The following is a 21,641-nucleotide window of genomic DNA, read 5'->3' as shown; positions in this document are numbered from 1 at the left end:
AATGAACAAAACATTCAAAGATCAGGTCACTAACCCGGTGTCCCGTTATCAATGATACAAATACTAGATCACGTTACTGCTCCAGCATCAAAGGTCTTTAGTGGTCAATAAAGGCTTCAGGTCCTGGACATTGTGAACTGTGGCACAGACATGTTAGCATGGCTTCCCCCCCTCCCCCATGTTCCAGCAGAGAAAGCTCTCTGCCAGTTGTTACCTCTGTTGCTCCTTGGCCAGTTCTAGGAGCACCTGCCACACCCAGCTCTTCCCTACTTAAATTGCATGATGAGCAGCACTTCACCACTGTCGGACTCTATCCATCTGGTTCATTTAATTTGTATCCTCCAGCACCAAGGCAGCTTTCTCCCATAGGTGTTCTACGTTAGGCACCAAATGCAACTATCTCCATCTACATGCACCCACTGTTCCATAAAGGCACCGCTTCCTCAACACTTCGATCTCCAAGACGTGCAGTTACATGAACCACAAACAATACCTCATTCAATAGGTACATTTTGGGTAGAAGATCTTGTTCTTCTGAATGCCACCTACTTCCCCCCAACTTTTTTTTGTTTTGCAGTAGTATTTTGTTTAATACATGGTCTCCATTACCCTCTGTCCCCAGCATGAGGGTCTGTGGAGGATTTATATCCAGGCACTTAATAAATTAAGAAATGGCCTTTCACAAAAAAACACAATCATTCAAAATGTCATAACCAGCTTCACCCACTCCCCACACACCTTCTTAAGTTATTAAAAGAACTCCAGGGTTGTAGATCCTTTGCACAAGTTATGACTTGGTCACAAGCTTGTTTGCTGTTGTTGGATTGAATCATCTTGCCACAGTGAAACAGGACTCAGCAAAACCAGCAATTACACTGCAAATAAAAACAAGGCAAACTGTTGCCAGCTTAGTGTAGATAAAACATTTACAAAACTGTACCCATCAAAGTTAGCTTACATATCTGCTACAAAAAAAAAAAAAAAAAAAAAAAATTCAATCTTGGTCTATGTTGTGCATTTAGAATCACATTAACAGCAGCAAAGCAACCCAAATAAAACCCAAAATGTTGACAATTTTAAAATGCTAGGACAGCATCTCAAACTTTCAAAGTAATAATGTCGTCCTGGAAAAATCTCAGCTTAACTCAATGTTATCCTTTCACAAGATCTTAACCTGCACTTTAATTTTAAATGTATGAAACGTATTTCTCAGATATCTTAGACTCTTCATGAGGTCCCTAATCACATTTTCACTATCCCATCATGCTTTAGATATGTGAAAAATTCATGACTTCTGATCAAATCTAAGTAGCTCATTCACACAGGCTGTATATATCATGCCACTTAATCTGTTGGTTTTAAGAATTAAGCAACACCACAGTTCTCTCACTAGTCTAAAAGCATAAACTCAAACTCTACTAACAACTCAGATCTGACATACTATGTTTTTCCTCACTGTCATATTCATCTCTACAGCATTTACTGAAATACGTTTGCAAGTATCCCTTCTACCTATCGCCAGTCTATATCTTAACTTTGAAATCCATCAAAACGATGACATGGCAAAATAACTTCCCTTGATATCACACAGTGTGTGTTACCTCACTATGCTAGATGAAAGTTAAAAACATAGTACACAGTAGCCAATTGTATATAATCAAAATGACTATTCCCTCTGAACCGAACCAATTAATGGCATCCAATTTAGTATCAATAACCCACACACAAGCAAGAATTTTAAGTTGAAAGTCAGTTGGCTATTAATATACAACAAATTAGACCCATACAGCCACTGTCTACATCTCAAATAAAAAAGACGGCTCCCTTCACAATGAATACAAGTCTGTAAAACAATGTAGATTAAAAAAAACATCCACTAAACATAATGGCAATGATTGAAACAAACAAACAGAAGCTGTTAATACATTAACTGGCATTACCTTTCCATCAGTCAGTACCCACAGTGAAGGCAACTGGCAACCCAATTAAAGTGTTGCGTTAAACCACATCCAAACAGCAGTGCAATAAAAAATGTTTTCAAGTACAGAAATGTAATTTTAAGTTATTCTAAGCTTAAACGTCTAACTCCAAAAGGATAGAGTGGGAACTTGTTCTATAAGTCATGTCTGCCTGTCTGAAGACATTAGTCTCTGCACACCGTGGGAAAATCTACAAGTCCCTGTATATTCCAACAAGACTGCCTTACAGGTAGTTTCCCATACCAAGTTACTTGGCGTAACCTTAGAGGACAACTTAACCTTCGACCAACACATCCACAACATAGGTTCATAGGTTCATACTAGGCTATCTGCCCTAGGGCATTTATAAGCCTAGCCAGAATGTGTTTGGCTTTCGCCACCCATTTTAAATGAATTTTGCTATGCCCTTTTTCGAGGTTAGTATACTCTGCCTCTGTCTAACAATGACACAGAAGTGATACCCGGGGTAAACCTACAATCTCCCATCCACTCATCAAGATTCTCTCCCATCCACTCATCAAGATTCCTCTTGAAGTGAGTCAATGAGGGACTCTGCCTAATCTGGACTGGGATTTTATTCCAGAGTGAAGGGAGCCTCTGGGTTATGAGTCTGTCCCTCCAGCATGTCCTATTTATATCAGTGCTGAGGTTCAAGTCTCTCGAGCCCGTAGCTCGATGGGATTTGGACATGGCTTTATACGTCAGGCACAGATCGCCTCTGAGCAGAGCTGGAGTTTCTTTAACCGGGCAGCATATGGCATCTGTTTGAGCCCTTTGATCCTCTTGGTGAGGTACTTTTGGGATCTTTCTAGTTGCTGCAGGTGTCTGGTAACCTACATCCCAAAAGGGGCATTGTACTCAATTATGGGCCTGATGAGGGAAGAGGCACGATGACCTCCCCTGATCTAGATGTGAATCCCTTCATGATTAGGTGGGCTATATAAAAATGTTTTTCTAACCACTTTGGCCACGTGATTGTCAAATGAGAGATTACTATCAACTTGGGTACCCAGGTCCCTAATTACTTCTTCCATACTTAAATGGATTACCACCTATGTGGTAATTTCTGGGCACTGTTTTTGCCAAAGGGGATGACTATACACTTTTTGGCGTTTAGCTTGAGGCCATGGCTCTGGCATCCAAAAAAAAACTTCTCCTACCTTCTCTCCTCTATGGTGCCCCCATTCTAACAAGCATCCAATCCTCATTAAAAACTAAAATGGCGAGCTGCTATAATAAAAACGCTAAGTTTGTGATCAGAGCAAAACATTCCTTCCATCACTGTCACTCATTACAATCCCTGAACTGGCTAAAACTCCCACAACACCTCACATACATACATACATACATACAACTATCTACAGCACACAAACAATCTATAATTCCTCCAAATGCCCAGCCCTTGTTTCACTTTGGACTCTTGTCAACCAAACTGACCTCTAAGATCTGAAAATCACCGACTCATCCAAGTTAAGAGACCAAAACTCCCTGCAGGCCAATACCTCTACTCTTTCACTGTAGCTAAACTCTGAATGCCCTTCCACCTTCTTTCCAGAACATAAACAATGCCCCCTCATTCAAAAAATCACTTCAACAACATCTCTCCTCTCAATGGTTTATGTCCATGCACTATCCCCAGTTCCTCAGTAACCAGATTCCGGACTTGACTCATCTCTCAGATACTCACACTCTCCACGCTCCCTATCTCTCCGATACTCACACTCTTCTTCATGCTCCCTAATTAAGTAGTCACCCGTAATTACAGCACAGTGTGCTTCATTCTTCCTCACATGGTAAAAAATAAATACATAAAAAATTGTGCCTGTGTAGATAATCTGTCAGATATACTGAATGCCTTGCTATGCATCCAAGTTTATCATAACATATGGACATATATTGTCAATGTTACTTCTGACTCTTATGTCATTACTCTTGTATATTGTTATATGCTGTTATTAACTTTCTAAACAAATTATTTATTATATACATTGTTTTGGAGCTTTTCGTCCCAGGCCTCCACTCAAAATGGGCTCACACCAGCCCAGTGGACTTTATTCTGCAGTTCTCAAAACAATGCTTCTCAGGTTATTCTGCAGTTCTCAAAACAATGCTTCTCAGGTTATTTTATTATACCAAGTGATAAAATGGTATATGCACGCTTTGTTTAAGACTTCTAGAACTCTACAGTCACTGGTGCCCTACACAATGACAAAAGGATTTCCAGTGTAGAATGGGACAAGTTGGGAAACATGCCAAATGCCAGAGCAAGTAAAAATGCTCCCATGGCAAAGCAAACAGAATCAGTCAGTAGAAACAAAAATATCTAACATATAGTTTTGCTATGATTCACTTAGCAAGCTGAAAAGCTTACAAACACCTCTGTAAGCCAAAATCCAAAGATATCAGACCACAAAATTCATATGACATAAGCAGATGTCACTACCAAGGATTCCTTTTTTTAGGGACCACCACTCTGGATCACTCCCCACGTTACCATACAGCACATGAAAAAGAATATTCCAGTCTACACATTTCTCTCAAAATGCTGAGCTTTCACTCATCCCCAAATGTGTACTATAAAACAAGCCCAACATTTCTATTGCAAATTTTCCAAATGTCGTCATAACTTCAGCAAATTTGCTTAAACTTATGCAGACATTGACCTTGATTAAAAAACATTTTACATCCATTTTTCCTTAAATAGCACTTCAGAACTAAAATGAAAGTCTCCACCCAAATCCAGTTTAGAACAGTGAACTGTCCATTTTGTGCAGTTTGTACTCTAACTTAGGGAGATGACAGATCTAAATGTTGTTTACATTTCACACACTCAACACGCAACTCTTTCCTCACAATCCGTACATACGACCCAAATTTCAAATAGGGATACACCCAATAGTTACAACGCTCTTCTGTACTTGGCATCCTCCAACATATGTGCACATACCAAGCCAGACAAAATGACAGCAAATCAAGTGTTTTATGAAAAATATGAACTCGGTCTGAATCACCTCTTCAAATGCTTGTAATTCCGTACAATAAATATCCATCAAGGACTATGCAATCAGACTCACAAAATGGAACTCTAAAGGAGTTTATTGCAATTACAGCCATAATGTATCCGAACATGGAGAAAGAAAGTGAAGAAGGATATCCAGTGGAGGTTTTAACAGTTACACATCATAGGCATCATGAACTCCTGCATTACATACAATTCATCACTATATCTCTGTAGAACACTCCACAATTCAAATTCGCTCCTGGTCTGAAAGTAGCACCCTAAACACATCATGATAACCTAGACCCTTCACAGATCTTTTTTTTCAGCATCCTATCAGATTTTGAAAACTTTAAAAACGGAATGGACTTCTGATCAAAGCTAAGGAACTGATACCCTGTTCAGTAACATCAAAACCATAGCAACAGCACAAATAACCACCGAAACAAAAGTAAGCATTACACTTGCACACAAAAACGCACACATCTCAACATACTCAAGAGACTGCAGAAGTGGATGAGGAACACCACCAAATGAAACGTGGCTGCAATGAGGCTTGTACCTTCTGTACCCCTAAACCTTAGTTTTAAGCTGCACAGTAACTTGGGTATGTTTGCAAATGTCATTACACAGAAATAAATGAAGTTCCTGTTACCAACTACTCCAAGATCATATTAAGTTACTTCATTGTTAATAGCATCAAATTTAGGCAATTACCACATTAAATTGGCTTTTCTTCGGTTTAGTGATTTATTATCAAGCTATGCACATCTATAATTACCACCATTAAGCTGTGCAGAATGCACCTTTCTAATTACAAAATTAAAGTTGTTTTCTGTTTACTGACTTACCATGTAGCTGTGTCCCCTTGCATGATACAACACAGTCTGCAGCTTACAAGTCTCCTTAATCTATTCACTAAAAAGTTTTAATACAGTAAACTCTCAGTTAAGAGGCACCCATGGGGACTGCTAGATGCCAAATAACTGTAGTTCCTGATTGCTTGAGAGTTACTATTAAAAACAGGCCTGACTAATACTGTACCTTACACTATTGGTATGGTTTGGTTTGACTTGTTCTCGGGTTGAGGAGGGAGGGAATGTATTCCCATCTTTTTAAAACTCTAAAAATGTAAGGTGCGTTTCTGTGTGTGGGGGGGGGGGGGACAGAGTGTGCAACACATTAAAACTGCATTGTATTTCTTTGATTTTTTTCTGGTTGCTCGAGTCCCAGTTAACAGAGTTTACTACAGTGAATTTCAATACTATGAGCCAAAATTTAAAACACTGCACCTTAGGGATCATGTCAGTCGCCCTGCTAGACAGGGGTCTAGGGAAGTAAAGAAATATCCAGGGAATTGTTATGGCTAGGCTTGTATAGGCCCTAGAGCCAATGGGTTGGTACTAGGCTATGTCACAAACTACACTGTACTACTCACTCAAACTTTACCTGCCACGTTGTGTCATGTGACTACTAAAACTAAATAATGGAATTTGAAATGGTACAAATAAATGCAAAATAAACAAATAGTCTCCAAGTGTAGAAGCAAAAATGTGTTTGATAATGCAATTACTCTTCCAAGTTCACTGCACATAAAATGGTTTGCAAAGCATCGTCCAGAACATTTCCATTCAGAAGCGAATCACAGTACAGAACTTCTATGCCACAAAACACTAACACCCACTGCCACGAAACACTAATACCACTCTAAGTTCTCAAAAACTCCAAAATTATTACCTTCGCCCCTCAGCTGTTATCTCTGTGTTAACAAGGATATGGGAATGAACAAAAGCCTATAAGAAACAGTAAACTTAATGAAAAACAAGAGAACAAAACTGCTGGCCTAGACATTCTGAATGTGGATTCACTGAATACTATACCACTCTGCTACTGTAAGGGATAAAAAAAAAATAGAACCACTGGAAACTGTAAAGCAGGCTGTGATGAGTTACATGCAGGGTCTCAGAACTACAGACCCCAAGAAGCATATCCAATGAGAAAATAAAAAGTATATGGGGGGGGGGGACTAACAGTAAAACGATAAACCTTGGAAACCAAGTAATAGGGTTAACCGCTAATGTGAGAAAGAAAAAAAACTGCAGGGGCAGAAAGAACAAACAGGGAGAGAAGAAAAACACAGCTAAACCAATTACCATTAAAAACCCGATGAAATTTCTCCCGATCTATTATGTCAAAAACTTTCCCCTGCTTCCCAGAGTCACGTTTCCCAAAAATCGGCTACTAGTTAGAAACCCATAGAAATATAAAGTACAACAGATTGGTATGTCAACGAGCTGTCAGGATACATAGAAAGCCCTGCAGGTGGTGATTCTATGCCATTTATAACCAAAGAACAATTTTTCTCAAGGACCATAGTTCAAATACTGAAGTACTGTATCAATAAAGCCACACACAAAAAAAAAAAAAAAAAAAAAAAAAAGTCAAAACTGTTGTTAAGACACTTTGTGCTGGAGCTCATCTTATCTGTCAGAATACGGTCCATCCAATCAATTCAGTTTTCAGAGCAAAACGTTGGCACCAGCAAACGGGCATTCTGGTCTTTTTTTTTTTCGTGATAGGGGGATGGGTCAAAGCCTCCATTGAAACGTAGGCAAATGAGGATACTGGAATGCAAAACTAAAGGCACACCAGATGAAACTGAGGACAAAGTAAACAATGGTAAAAGTAGGAAATAATTAGAAGCTTAAAATAGAAATAATGTTGAATAGGTTAGCAGCTCAAATTATCTGGGAAGGTGTGGTTTAGGAAAAGCAAAGTCTGAATGATGAGGTCTCAGCTATAATCATAGGTTCATACTAGGCTATCTGCCCTAGGGCATTTATAAGCCTAGCCAGAGTGTGTTTGGCTTTCGCCACCCATTTTAAATTAATTTTGCTATGCCCTTTTTCGAGGTTAGTATACTGTGCCTCTGTCTAACAGTGACACAGAAGTGATACCCGGGGTAAACCTACGATCTCCCATCCACTCATCAAGATTCCTCTTGAAGAAAGTCAATGAGTGACTCTGCCTAACCTGGCCTGGGATTTTATTCCAGAGTGAAGGGAGCCTCTGGGTTATGAAACTGTCCCTCCAGCATGTCCTATTTATTTCAGTGCTGAGGTTCAAGTCTCTCGAGCGCGTAGCTCGATGGGATTTGGATTTTCTGAGGTGCAGCATGTCCATTAATTCCGGGTTGGACATGGCTTTATACGTCAGGCACAGATCGCCTCTGAGCAGGCGGTATGCCACTGAGTAGAGCTGGAGTTTCTTTAACTGGGCAGCATATGGCATCTGTTTGAGCCCTTTGATCCTCTTGGTGAGGTACTTTTGGGGTCTTTCTAGTTGCTGCAGGTGTCTGGTAAACTACATCCCAAAAGGGGCATTGTATTCAATTATGGGCCTGATGAGGGATGAGTAAAGAGGCACGATGACCTCCCCTGATCTAGATGTGAATCCCTTCATGATTAGGTGGGCTATATAAAATGTTTTTTCTAACCACTTTGGCCAAGTAATTGTCAAATGAGAGATTGCTATCAACTTGGGTCCCCAGGTCCCTAATTACTTCTGCTGTACTTAATGGATTACCACCTATGTGGTAATTTGTGGGCACTTTGTTTTTGCCAAAGGGGATGACTATACACTTTTTGGCGTTTAGCTTGAGGCCATGGCTCTGGCACCAGTTGTCTGTTTCTATGAGGCCCTTTTAGAGGATGCTTGTGTCGGCTGGAGAGTCGATTATGGCGCCCTGTTTGCAATCATCTGTGAACTTGGTCAGCCACAGTCCTTCTGTGTTGGCCTGTACCTCCAAGAAATATATACCGAACAAGAGAGGTCCCAGGACTGAGCCTTGTGGGACGCCACTTGTAACTGGTTTGGAGTCTGACATGGCTCCAGCAATTCTAACCATGTGGGTTCTGTCCTTGAGCCAGTTTGCAACCCATCTAATGACATAGGGGTTTATATTTAAGCTGGTGAGCTTATCAATTATGCCCGAGTGGGGTATTGTATCGAAGGCTTTTGCGAGGTCCAGGTAGGCTGTGTGGACCACCTTCCCCTAATCAATGGCCTTGGTGACTGTTTCAAAGAAATCGACCAGGTTTAAGAGGCAGGATCTGCCCTTAACAAAGCCGAACTGGGTAGGATCCAGTGTCTGTAGGTCCACAATATCTTTATTTATGAGGTCCATGATGATCCTTTCCATAGCTTTGCAGACCAAGCTAGTCAGGCTTATGGGGCGACAGTTTCCAGGATCCGTTGAGGCACCACCTTTGTGGAGAGGGACCACTGTTGCTATACGCCACTCTTTGGGTACATATCCTGTAGTAAGGCTGAGATTGAACAGTAGTTTTATGTTTGGGTTTAGCTCTTCTTGGAGTTCATGTAGGACGCAGCCCGGGACACCATCTGATCCCATTGATGCTGTGTTTTTTGCTTTGGAGAGGGCAGCTCTTACCTGAGCATCTGAGATGTCAGGGGGGCAGCACTCTGCTGGGATAGATATTTGCCCTTTTGGTGGGGGGGGGGGTTGCGCTGAACCTGTCAGCTAGGATGTTGGCAGAACTGCTTCCCCTATGCAGTCAGCAAAGTCTCTAAAATGCTCTGCACCTCCCAATGGATATGACCAGTTCCAAGGCTGTAACATTTTGGTGCAAATATAAAAGTTTCCCAGATTGACCATGCTGCCTGCTGAAAATAGCTGTCAGGTAAATCGCTGCTTACTTACTGATACACCACTGAAGCTACAGTGGAACACACAAACTGGCAAGAGAGCTTGGACAAACACACTGGCTTACACCTACTCTCCACCACTCCTTAGACACACACATACACACACTACTCCTGTCACTATACCGTACCAGTGAGGCAGGAGTCAAAACAGCTTTAATTCAAAATGCATTCATTAAGTTAATAACAGTGAATTTTGCAGAGCTCCAACCTGTAAACAGACAATCATCTTCCTGCATACTGTGCTACTGCATCTGCTCAAATAACGCAATAAATAATTTAAACAGGAGTACACGAAGACAAGCATTGTTTTCACTCTACAGAACATTTCTTAAGCTGCTCAAATCACTGATACCCAGTATCGGAGTGAACCAGGAATACTGAATGATCGGCATGAATTCTTAAGTAAAAATCAGTAAAATGCTGCCTTATTAAAATTTAAGGCCTGCCCATTAATTACTTAAACCTGCCTTGTAATACTTTAGATCAAACTTAAAATTTTAAATGCAAACAAGAACTGCTGCTTCTTTTTACATACCTGCAATTTTGAAACCAGGTAGAAACACCTAACCTCCTCATATGGAAACAACAGAGAGGTAGCCATTAACTATAAACAGCTGTTACATGTCAGTGATAATTCCTCTGCAGTCCAGCTTTTTGAAATCTATATTGGCCAACTTACTAAATCTCATCACCAACTCACTAAATCTCATCACCAACACACAAATACTTTTTCAAACAAACACACACACACACACACACACACACACACACACACACTTTGATCAGTTGTTACCTTTCAACGCTTTCAAACAAGACCTGCCTTGGAAATACAGTACCTAAATTATCCCAATGCAATGCACCACTAACAAGCAACATTGACCCTTTTCTGTTTATAATGGTTTACATCACTTTAATATTTTTTTTTTGAAGAAAGCATCCTGAGGTAGTAAAAAACAGCCGCTAAACAGGAAGAACTTAATTCAGACAGCACTTGAAGAAATAAATGTTACTCGTCTCAGACAAATAGTAAAAAAAAAATGAAACTACATTTTATTTTACAGTAATAATGAGCTCTCAAAAAACAAAGCCAAAACCTGGTCGAAGAAAATCCTGAAACCTTACTGGCCAAATATGGCCCAGGACAATTTCTTTAAAAAAAAACAAACACACTTTAGACATCATGTTTTCATCAATAGCAACACAAACAAGTTACCGTAAATGATACAAGGGACTGAGACTGCAGCAAATGTTACAAGCCGAATGCCCAACACTACCAGAGACATCTAATATGGCCTTTCAATTAGCACTGGTTTGTACATTGGTTTTGCTGCATTAATGAATGATGTCAGCTAGTCTGCAACAGTCTTCAATGGCTGCTTTGGCCCAGATTCAATTCTCTGGGGATTCGGTCCTAACATTAAATTCTGTCTGTATACCAGCCAGATGCTGGAGATGATTTTTTACAACAGTACCCTGGAGGAATTAGATGACAAACTGATATAAATTATGTCACAGCTGATAACATTAGTCCACAAAAGAAACCCACACTCTATTCCCCACAGAATTTCAACTGTAGTGAACCAAGCCCTAAAATCATAAGCACCTATGTGCTAGGAAGCGTTTTTCAAGCCAGATTCCTGACACCAGACATTTATGTCCACTCTGGAGCAAGATGAAAATGGTGACTCTCCTGGTATTGTCACAAAGCAAAAAAGCCTAACTTTAAACCCAAAAGAAAACTCCACCCGCATACAAAAAACAGTTAATGGTCATGCACAGACACACAACTGGACAAAAAACAACAGCAGCATCACTTTTTTATGCTACATGGAATGTAAACCCTGAGAAGTACACAAAACAGTAATAGATTGAGACAAAATGCATCAGTTACTCTGTGACTAGTCTGCAGAGATAGTGATCCACACATATGCATACCTCCTTCTTGGAAGTAAAGCAAATTCTTGCTTCTAAAACACAACAATGTTAAAAATTTTCTGTGATCAATAGCTGCAAATCACAATTAAGCTCCAAAAGTTCTGTGACTGTACCCTTCCCACTTTCACCTTATTCTGCTCTACGCAAGCTGCTGCTCTGACAAACAATTCTTCTTTGACAGAAATTACCAATAAGGTATTTCCTACATACATGTGTACCTCGGCATCTAGGAATTGTGACACAAACACTGATCTGTGAACTCCCAAGACATGTAATGCAACTCCAGGTGCAGGCAATCTATTTGGTTATCCCGCCCGGTTCTGAATATACAAATTACATTTAGATCCCACTACTAAAGACTACAACTTACGCTTAAAAACAGTATTTTCTGGAAGTAAAATTATCTGTTGGAAACTCCCTTTACAAAACACACCACCTAAAAATTACACTCCAATTTAATGTGAAAACAATAAAAATACACCACAATGTACCCACCACCCAATCTGCAACCTCCTATTTTAGTTGCACAAACAAGTTGCATTTCAAAGTACAACATAAATATTTCAATTTGCTATCATAATTAAAAGGAACATGTTTCTACAATGCCAAATAATTCTTCTAAAAATGTGGCTGTCAGACAAGGGGTAGTTTTCAGATCAAGTTTTTTTCTTTTTCAGTCTGATTTCCTAGGAGACAAAGTTAAAGCCCAGAAAAGATCAAAGATCAGCTAAAGCCAGTTAAATGGTAAAGGAATGCTTCTAATGTAAAACTGACACACTTTCTTGAAACAGTGCCGGAAATGCAAAGAATAACCTTCACCTACAGAAAAAGTTCCACTATATTTAGAAATAAGAGAAATCTTACGAAAGAGATACATGCAAAATGTGCAAAGTACCTTGAACGGAATCCAAAAAATGGTTTCCTAGGTACAACAGAAGGCACCACAGAGCATAAAAAACAGGCACCTTTTCTGTACAGGCTAATGATCCATCAGTAATACCCAGTGATACTGTTATTTAACCAGTTTTGTTATGGATTAGAGGATATTCCAAGAATAACCAATGCTGCATGCCGATTCTCCAAACAAATACTTAACCCCAGGGTGTCCAAAGAGGGCCTCAGGTCTCCTTTAATTCCAATGAGGAGGGTTGGAAAACCTAACAGCCACATGAACAATGAGTCAAGTCTGTTACCAGTCTGACCCACAGAGTTTCATTTCATTCAGATCTCTGGCTCTTCCAAGACTGAGAGGCAAAGCAGCGAACATATTCACACCCAGTCAAAATGTACTCACATTTAAAATATACATTGCCTATTATGGATCCTCTAACATTTTACAAAGCTTGTGGCTGAAAGCCACAACATTTCACAAACAAACAGAAGAGAGCATGCTCACCGTGATTCTATGATGCCCAGTACTACTGTCATTCACTGCACTAAAAGCTAATGTCATACATCTATCCGAGCTACACAAGCTAGGCTAAATGAAACTATACCGTAGCTAGAATTATGCAATCTGATTTCACCAATAAAACCTCTGCAAAGCACAGCTGCTTTCAATGACCAGGTTTGCGCTTATGCTCAGGCCAGTGTAAATTATAAAAATAATCATGTCTAGTATGGTCTACTGATGTCACACCGTGCATACCCCCCACCACCACCACATAGGAACTGTAACTGCCAAGCAAATATGCTTGCTAACAGGAGGACCTCGGCCGAGCAGTTTGGCTATATTTCCATGACGGAATCTCACCTAGGAATAATAATGCCAGTGAAATGTCTGTTCCATCAGCTTATGAAAGGATGCGGTCTGTGCGGGGCATTCGCTCCTATCCTTTTCAGATGGGAAGTGTGCATTTCTGCTTCAGTAATGAGCATTCCAGCAGAAGTAATAAGAGCATATACTTCCAACAGAATGTTCGGTTATCAAAACAGGAATGCTATGCTCATGCTAATTATGCCCAATTTACTTATGGCATGACATAATACTGCATAACTCCTAAGTCAGTAATGCAGCCAACCTCATAACTCCTAGCCTGTTCTCTTCAGGAACACATTTGTTACTAGTAATACTGCTTCAACATGAAACAAAAAATTAAATGTGCTTCTTAGCAGTCTCTTCTGAAACTTAAATTGGAAAAAAATCCCAGTTACTTCCAGAACTCTATAACACTTTCAATGCTCTCCACAAACCAACATAAAGGCATAAACTGGTAGTCACACTGGGAATCATACAACTAATGAGACATGCAACTCACAGACCTGGCAAAAGTAAAACTACATAAAGTAAAACTGATTTCACTCCCATACACCCACCCATAATGGGGACACACACACACACACGGCCATTATAAAACCAGTAAGTAATAAACATCACTGACATTTTTCTCCCATCATCATCTAAAAGTCACTCAGACTGTTAACAATTAGGATGAAATCACAAAACAAATACTGGACTACACTAGCACAAAACAAAACACTAAATTATATCAGCTGTAAAATAAAGGCTAGGTATGTGCTTTACATATGCAGTTACTTTTGGCTGTTGTGTTTGGTCACTTGAGATTTACTCTCATGCCCAAATCCCATGTGCTAAATCTAACCCACATCTGAACTATGTCACATTCTGGAGCCAATTTGGGACATTTCAAGGGAAGTCACTTGACTTCAGATATGAAGTCACTTTGAACAGCTGACAGTCAGACAAACCGGAGACTGATTGTGGAGACACAGCGGTCTTCCTTCCCCTCACCGCACCTCTTAGATAAAAACATCTTTCTCCCTGATCACAGCTTCTCATGTTTCTTTGTGAAAAACAGCCAGAGACAGACAAGTTCCTTTACCTGTATCAGGAATTCCTATCTTAAGCTGCAGACTTCTTTACGAAGTCTGCCATGTCAATAATCTGCAAATTAAATAGTGTGCACACCAGCTGTTCACTGGTGTACTGAAGGGAAAATAACTTCTTGTGGGTTAGCTATGAAGTGCATGAGAAAAACTGACATGCAATGAAAGAGAACTGAAGCACTTTTGTAGCACTTTAAAATGCAACATGTCCTGTACTGAAACTCCAAGTTAATCAGTTGCCTTTACTTTAACCATGTTTAAAATATTAAAATAACAACTTGAAATGCTGAAATACAAAGCAACCCGGACATTAAAGTAATGCAACAGACAGACACCTCCAAAGGCAAAGTGGAAAAGGACACATCCTCCTTAACACAGTTAATTTTTTTCTGACACTAAAAACAGACAAGGACTCAAAAAGAAAAATCTCTGAAGAATCATTGAAAATGTGTTCAAAACCCAGTGTAACATGAACACAGAGCCAATCATTTAATCTATCATGTATTCTACCAAGTTATTCATAAAAGCATATTTTTTTCAGTTTAGAACAGAATGTAGTCTGAAAACAGACAATAGATGGCTCAGGGGCACCATAAGGAAGTATTTTTCAGAACAAAAGGATGCAAATTTGAAAGCAAGACTGGATGGCTCAGGGGAAATGTGAAAAAGTGTTCTTGTGAAAAAAGACAGAGAAAGAGGGAGACAGAGAGACTCTACTATCTCATTACGGAGAAGAGATGACCCCCCCCAAATCCTAACAAAGTGTGGTGGATGGCCTTCTTATGCCTGGTTCATGAACATTTTGAGGGCATCCCCCCAAATCCTAACAAAGTGTGGTGGATGGCCTTCTTATGCCTGGTTCATGAACATTTTGAGGGCATCATTTCATGCAAGAGAATGGTTCTGACACAACATGGTGAACATACCTCTCAACCTATTAGCTCAAGAAATTTGGACAAATCCTAAAATAATGGGAGAACAAAGGACCAAAATAGGGGCAGATTTTAAATACTGTTCTTACAAACTTCAGAATTTGCTAGAATAACAGGCTGTGCATTAGCATGCACTTTCTTTTTTTTTTCAAAACAGAAGCATGCACTTTCTGAAGAATATAGTACTTCAATCTTATGTGATGTGCCAGACAACCACAAATTTTATGTGGAAAAGTCCAAACTGCACGAGGAACAGACCAAAAATATGAGGCAAAAATTGCCACCAAACATGACAAACTCATTCATAGCAATGGAAATTAAAACAGTGGTAGACCAAGCAGTCAAATGGACAGGTTTGGATAACTTCAAAAAAATCAGTGTTTTCTTTCTAATCTAAAGACAACAAACAACAATAAGTTACAAATGCGAGTTATGGCTTGCCAAATAAAACATTAACCAGGCACTATCCTACACATGGAAAATTACTAGCTATACACTTATTCCCGTTTAATTGAAGTAGGGTTGCCACCTTTTCAAATGCCCAAAGTGGGACATTTTTGGTACAAACGTCAGACTTTGCAGAACAAAACATACCCAAGGCCAGTACAAAGGACAGAACTTCACTTTTTTGTCTAAATAAAAGCTTATTCCTATAGTATTCTAGTTGCTTATTCTGTTTCTTATAACATTTAGGTGTTTCAGATTCAGAATAACTGTTTTTAAGCAACTGTTACATAAAATATAGGAAATATTTTTGTCCTAAAATCTCAGGACATTTGCCATTTTTTTAAATTTTTTTGCAGGACACAACTGCCTAAAGAGGGACTGTCCCTCGCAAAGTGGGACAGGTGGTAACCCTAAATTGAAGAGATCCGCAAAACATTTCTACAAGGCACTCTTGGGGAACCAATTTTTAGCAAAGTTCATAATGGCTTAACTGGTTAGCTCTATAATAGTTTACAGTTAATATTCATTCACACTGGTTTACAGTTAATATTCACCAAATGTTTCATCCAACCAAGAACTCCAACTTCTGTCTAAGCCCTTTAAATCTACAAAAGCCTATAAAACAACAAAGTTTGTAATGTTAAAAAAGTGCAGAGCAATTCAAAACTTAAGCGCCATACAAAGTGAGACAAGAGGCAAAGAAAATCAGACAGCAGTGATTCATGTTTCACATTACTTCAATGGCACGGACACTGTGCTCGCTAAGAATACATTTCTGCCCAGTGATGTTCCCCAGAAAGACGTTAAAACACAAGCACATTTATCCCAATTTACTCCGCTTTTCTTCACTGCCACCACACTTTACAAATCTTGTGCAACAAAACTGCAATGCAACAATCAACGTACTTTCTTTCTTCATGCCAGGAAACTACATAGAGTTATCACAACGCCTGTGCAAAGGCATGGGGTATTCTGCACTGCATACAACTTCTGTTCACAACAATGATCCGTGCCCCGTTCATTTTTTTAATAAGGCATCCTGTCTTCAAGGCGATATTCAAAGTATTAATTAAGTAAATAAAGAACTCCACAAATGTACATACGTCTATTGTGTCATGCTCAGGTTACAAGTCAGACAAAACGGAGAAAAAAGAGTGGGTTTTCTCCCACATGAACTCTCAAGCGATTGCAGTCACCAGTAATACAGCTCCTTTTGCACAAAGTTCGTGCAATCACATATGGCCCGAATTCATACCAGTGTACGGGTTCATATGGAGAAATGCCACCAAACACTGCTCTATACAAAACGAATCTGAGCAACGCAAATCATCCACAACTGCAGTTCACATATGGGTCTCTGCTCAACTCCAAAGTCATACTACCCCCAAGTTTTTTTTTTGTTACTCAAAGACAAAAACAAGATCTCATAAAACTATAAATACGTAACAGCAATTTATAAGAAAGCCTATATCCATGAGAAGCGCATATTTGGGGGGATAAAAACAAGGTTGCAACATTTCTACAGTGCACGTTTTAAGGTGGGCATCTGAGGCAGACCCCTCAAAAAATAAACAAATATGATGTACGTATCTTGCTCTGTAGAACTGCAATTATGTACAAACTACCGAGCTATAAAATAACATGCAACTTTCTTACCGCAGTTGTGAGCCTGCACGCTAGAGTCTTGCTCCGAAAGCCCTGCTGCTGCAATCCTCCCGTGCTGTTGTTGCTGCCACTGGAGCATTTCTGCTTGACAATCCAGTCTTCAATCCCTTTCCGAGCCAAGCAGGCACTGACTACAAAACTATCACCTATGCAGGACAAGGACACACAGTGGCGCAAGTTTTTAGCTGTAGAGCACCTCAAGGCATTAATCTATGCAAATTATTTAAATATATACTTTTTTTAATTTAAAGCGTAGCACAAAATAAACACAAACAATAGTTAAACTTCCAGCACTGAAATCAAAACAATAAGCCACATAAAGTTGTACCATAAAAACACAGACACTAGTTCTGACACCAAGTTCTGAAAACAATGTGCAACTTTCAGTGAGAACAAGAAAAGCAATTATCCTACCTTCAGGACTTTCTCTGGGTTTACATACGGCAGCTGATGGAAAATTAAACAGCATAAAGAGAATGCAATTAGTCTTTAGAATTATAATGATAAATCGTCAGCTGAATCAACAAAAAGAGGGCATTTGGGTAAATAAAGTTCCTCACCATGCTTAGAATGAAGTTTACCCATTTCTCCGCATCGGTTTACGGTTACGAAACCATTGGACTTATTACCAATCCAGCATTTCAGAAATCCATGTAAATAAAACAAAATATCCAAAACAATTGCAAACACGATTTAGTTCATCCTGCAAGACAGACCTCGCGTTTCTGTGATCAAAACCGTTCCCCCGCCGTCTCCTGCCCAAAAGAGAGGCGGTTACAACCCCCTACTTCACCCACCAGGAGACATGATTGACACCTCATTGAGATTCGACCACTTGCAGGCAGCCTCTTGTTTGCTATTGGATGAAGGCGGCACATGAAAAGAAACAAAGATCCTTTTGGAACCTCCAAAAATAAGAGAGCAGCTCCACATTTCACTTCCAGCCAGGCGCTAGCAGCAGAGCTCAGAGCAGCTGAGGCCAGGGGCTGTGGTGGGCGTGGCTCCCGAGGCTGGCAGCCAGTCCGCGCGGCGTTAGGGTTATTCTGTTCGTGTGTCACGCGCATCAGTTTCTCGATCCAGTGGCTCGGTCAGGCTGCAGAGGCTCGTGTTAGCCTGACCACCTGCAATAGGCGGTAGAATATTGATTGCCTGTATGCGTACCTTGTTGAAAGGGCAAGTCAAAAGACTTAGGAACACAATGTGGTGTGCTGTCTGAATGAGATTTTAAATGCTTAATCCGTTGCATTATAAGGAAGTACTGTGTAACTTTTGGGATTTCCAACTTAAAAATAGCATAGAATGCAAATTTTCTTTTCATATTGCTAAAGCCTTGGCAAAAAGTAGAAAACGTGAGAAAGCCAGGGTGTAGCTAGGCATACTTAGTGTACTAAAATGAGAACATTTATTTCTGAGCATCTCTTGAAAATGTCAACGCTCAAAAACCACAGAATGCTTAGAACTGTGTAAATGAATACACAGTATAGCGTTACACAAAGAATTATTGTGCAAAAGGAATACACCTCTAAAACTGGCTTTTTATGGAAATAAATTGTTACAGTTGAAAAGAACATGCTTCTTCCCATGTATCTGGGGGTATCATTTTTGAGGGCCGAGTATATTTTTAAACTAAACTGACATGTGGGTAGTGGGGGCAGCAACGTTATGTTGGAGTTCAAAATGTATATCTCTGGCTACAACCCTGATTTATGTGAAGGCTTACCCCAACTTGAGGGTGTCTTCAAATCAAAGGTCCAGAACACATTTTTTGGGAGGGCGAGAGGAACGAGGAGTGGTTTCTTCCCCGGATAGGGTTGCCACCTTTCATATGCCCACAGCAGGACATTTTTTTTAGTACAGACGTGATTTTTTGCTGGAGAAAACGTACCCACAGCCAGTGTGAAGGACAGAGCTTCACTTTTTTTTTTGCTAAAAATAAAAGCTTATTCTTGGAGCATTTGAGTTGCTTGTGCTATTTCATATACAATTTAGTCATTTCATATACAAACTAAAAGTTTTATACAACTGTGAAAGAAAACTTATGAAATTTTTTTTGTCCGAAAATGTCAGGGCAGTTGTCATTTTTTAAACCCAGGAGCAAGGATGTCACTGATTTGGGCTCAATATTTTGCCCTGGCCATCCTGAACCTGATATGTTTTTTTTTTTTTTTTTTTTTTTTTTGGTGGTGGGGAGGGGCAATACATTACAGTCAATAAACCTTTCTAATAGTTATAGTCACAAACTTTTACTTAAGAAAGTGAATGCTAATTTGTGCCCTCTTTTTCTGTCAACTTTCTAGGGCGATGCTACAAAAACACAAACGTGTCTATGATGTGGAACTTTTGTTCCTAATTACTTTGGGTTTTGTACCTGATTCCGGAATTAAGGTGATTAGAGCTATGCCTCGGAATTTTGGATTCCATACTTAACACGATGAAAATAGAGTTGTTAAGAAATTATTATTATCCTAGGTCCTACTTCTCTGCCTTTTAACACTTCTCTCTGTTGCTATTATTTACGCATAGTGCAATTATGATTTTTGCCCACAGATTTATTGTTGTTCTTCCCAGAGTTACTGATATTCTACATAAAGTAATAACTGTTTAATGATACGTTATTATTACATTGCAAGTTATTTTCTGAAATTTGTTACTATTTACAGACCATAACTCCTTCCTAACCTCAATCCTAGTTGGAAGTCAGTCATGTAGCTGGGATAGCATCAACATTCTATAATGAAATTAGGTGTATCTAAGATGTGTATATAACTTTTTCTTTATTGGAAAGTAAAAAATGCAGACCACCTTGAAGTTGCCTTTGAGAAATAATAGGTTCATAGGTAGGTACTAGGCTATCTGACCGAGGGCATTTATAAGCCTAGCCAAAGTGTGTCGGCTTTCGCCGCCCCATTGATTAACTGAGCCTCTGTCAAGCAGAGCCAATGAAGTGATCCCAGGAATGTATTTTCTGTTACCCATCCACTCGTCAAGGCTTCTCTTGAAGAGTGTTAGTGAGGGGCCCTGCCAAATGCAGTTAGGAGTTTTATTCCAAAGCATGGGGAGTCTCTGTAACAGGAATCTATCCCTCCAGCATGTTCTATTTATTGTTGTGGTGAGGTTTAGCTCACTAGAGCGCGTGGCTCGCAGTGACTTGGATTTCTTTAGGTGGAGCATGTCCATCAATTCTGAGTTGGACATGGCTTTGTAAGTCAGGCAGAGATCACCTCTGAGTAAGTGATATACCACTGAGTACAGCTGGAGTTTTTTCAGTCGGGCTGCATAGGACATATGTTTGGGGCCAGTAATCCTCTTGGTGAGGTGCTTTTGTGGTCTTTCCAGCTGTTGGAAGTGTCTTGTGAGGTACATCCCAAATGGGGCATTGTACTCTATGATGGGTCTGATGAGTGATGAGTAGAGGGGCGCTATAACCTCTTTATTTCTAGATGCAAACTCCTTAGTAATTGGATGGGCCACATAGAAGGATTTCCTAACTACTTTGGCAATGTGATTACCAAAGGAGAGATTACTATCTACCTGGGTCCCCAGATCTCTTATTACCTCTTCTATATTAAGGGGGCTGCCGTCTATGTGGTAATTTGTGGGTGTTTTGTTTTTCCCAAATGGGATGACTATGCATTTTTTGGCATTTAGCTTGAGGTCATGACTTTGACGCCAGGTGTCTGTCTCAGTAAGGCCTTTTTGAAGGATATCCGTGTCAGCCGGAGAGTCTGTTATGGCTCCCAGTTTGCAGTCATCGGCGAATTTGGATAGCCATAGTCCTCCTGTGTTTGCCTGTTCTTCTGAGAAATATATGCCGAACAGTAGGGGTCCCAGAACCGTGCCTTGCGGGACACCACTTGTAACTGGTTTAGAGTTGGACTGGAGCCCGCTATTCTTACTGTGTGAGTTCTGTCTATAAGGCAGCTGGCAACCCATCTTGTGACGTAGGGGTTTATGTTCAGGCTGGTGAGTTTTTCTATGATACCCGAGTGAGGAATGGTGTCGAATGCCTTGATGAGATCAAGGTAGGCTGTGTGAACCACCTTTCTCGTCTATGGCCTTGGTGACTGTCTCAAAGAAGTCAACCAGGTTTAGTAGGCATGATCTGCCCTT

General features: G+C 39.9%; 1 protein-coding gene across 1 annotated transcript in view; it reads right to left on the bottom strand.

Annotated features, from left to right (window-relative positions):
• NKD1 (NKD inhibitor of WNT signaling pathway 1) overlaps positions 1–18,465 on the bottom strand; it is a 641,026-nt gene extending 622,561 nt beyond the window's left edge. The window contains exons 1-3 of the mRNA XM_044081984.1: positions 18,092–18,465; positions 17,946–17,978; positions 17,523–17,677 (exon numbers count right to left, since the gene is read on the bottom strand). Coding sequence (XP_043937919.1) covers positions 17,523–17,677; positions 17,946–17,978; positions 18,092–18,116 — 213 coding nt within the window. The 5' untranslated portion in view covers positions 18,117–18,465. The remainder of the gene's footprint in view (positions 1–17,522; positions 17,678–17,945; positions 17,979–18,091) is intronic.
• Positions 18,466–21,641: the final 3,176 nt, after the last annotated feature.

This window comes from Protopterus annectens, chromosome 8.part1 (assembly GCF_019279795.1).
Source record: "Protopterus annectens isolate FY-2018-M chromosome 8.part1, PAN1.0, whole genome shotgun sequence".
Lineage (NCBI taxonomy): Eukaryota > Metazoa > Chordata > Ceratodontiformes > Protopteridae > Protopterus > Protopterus annectens.
Note: the sequence above shows the minus strand (reverse complement) of the source record. Positions and strands in the feature narration are given on the sequence as shown.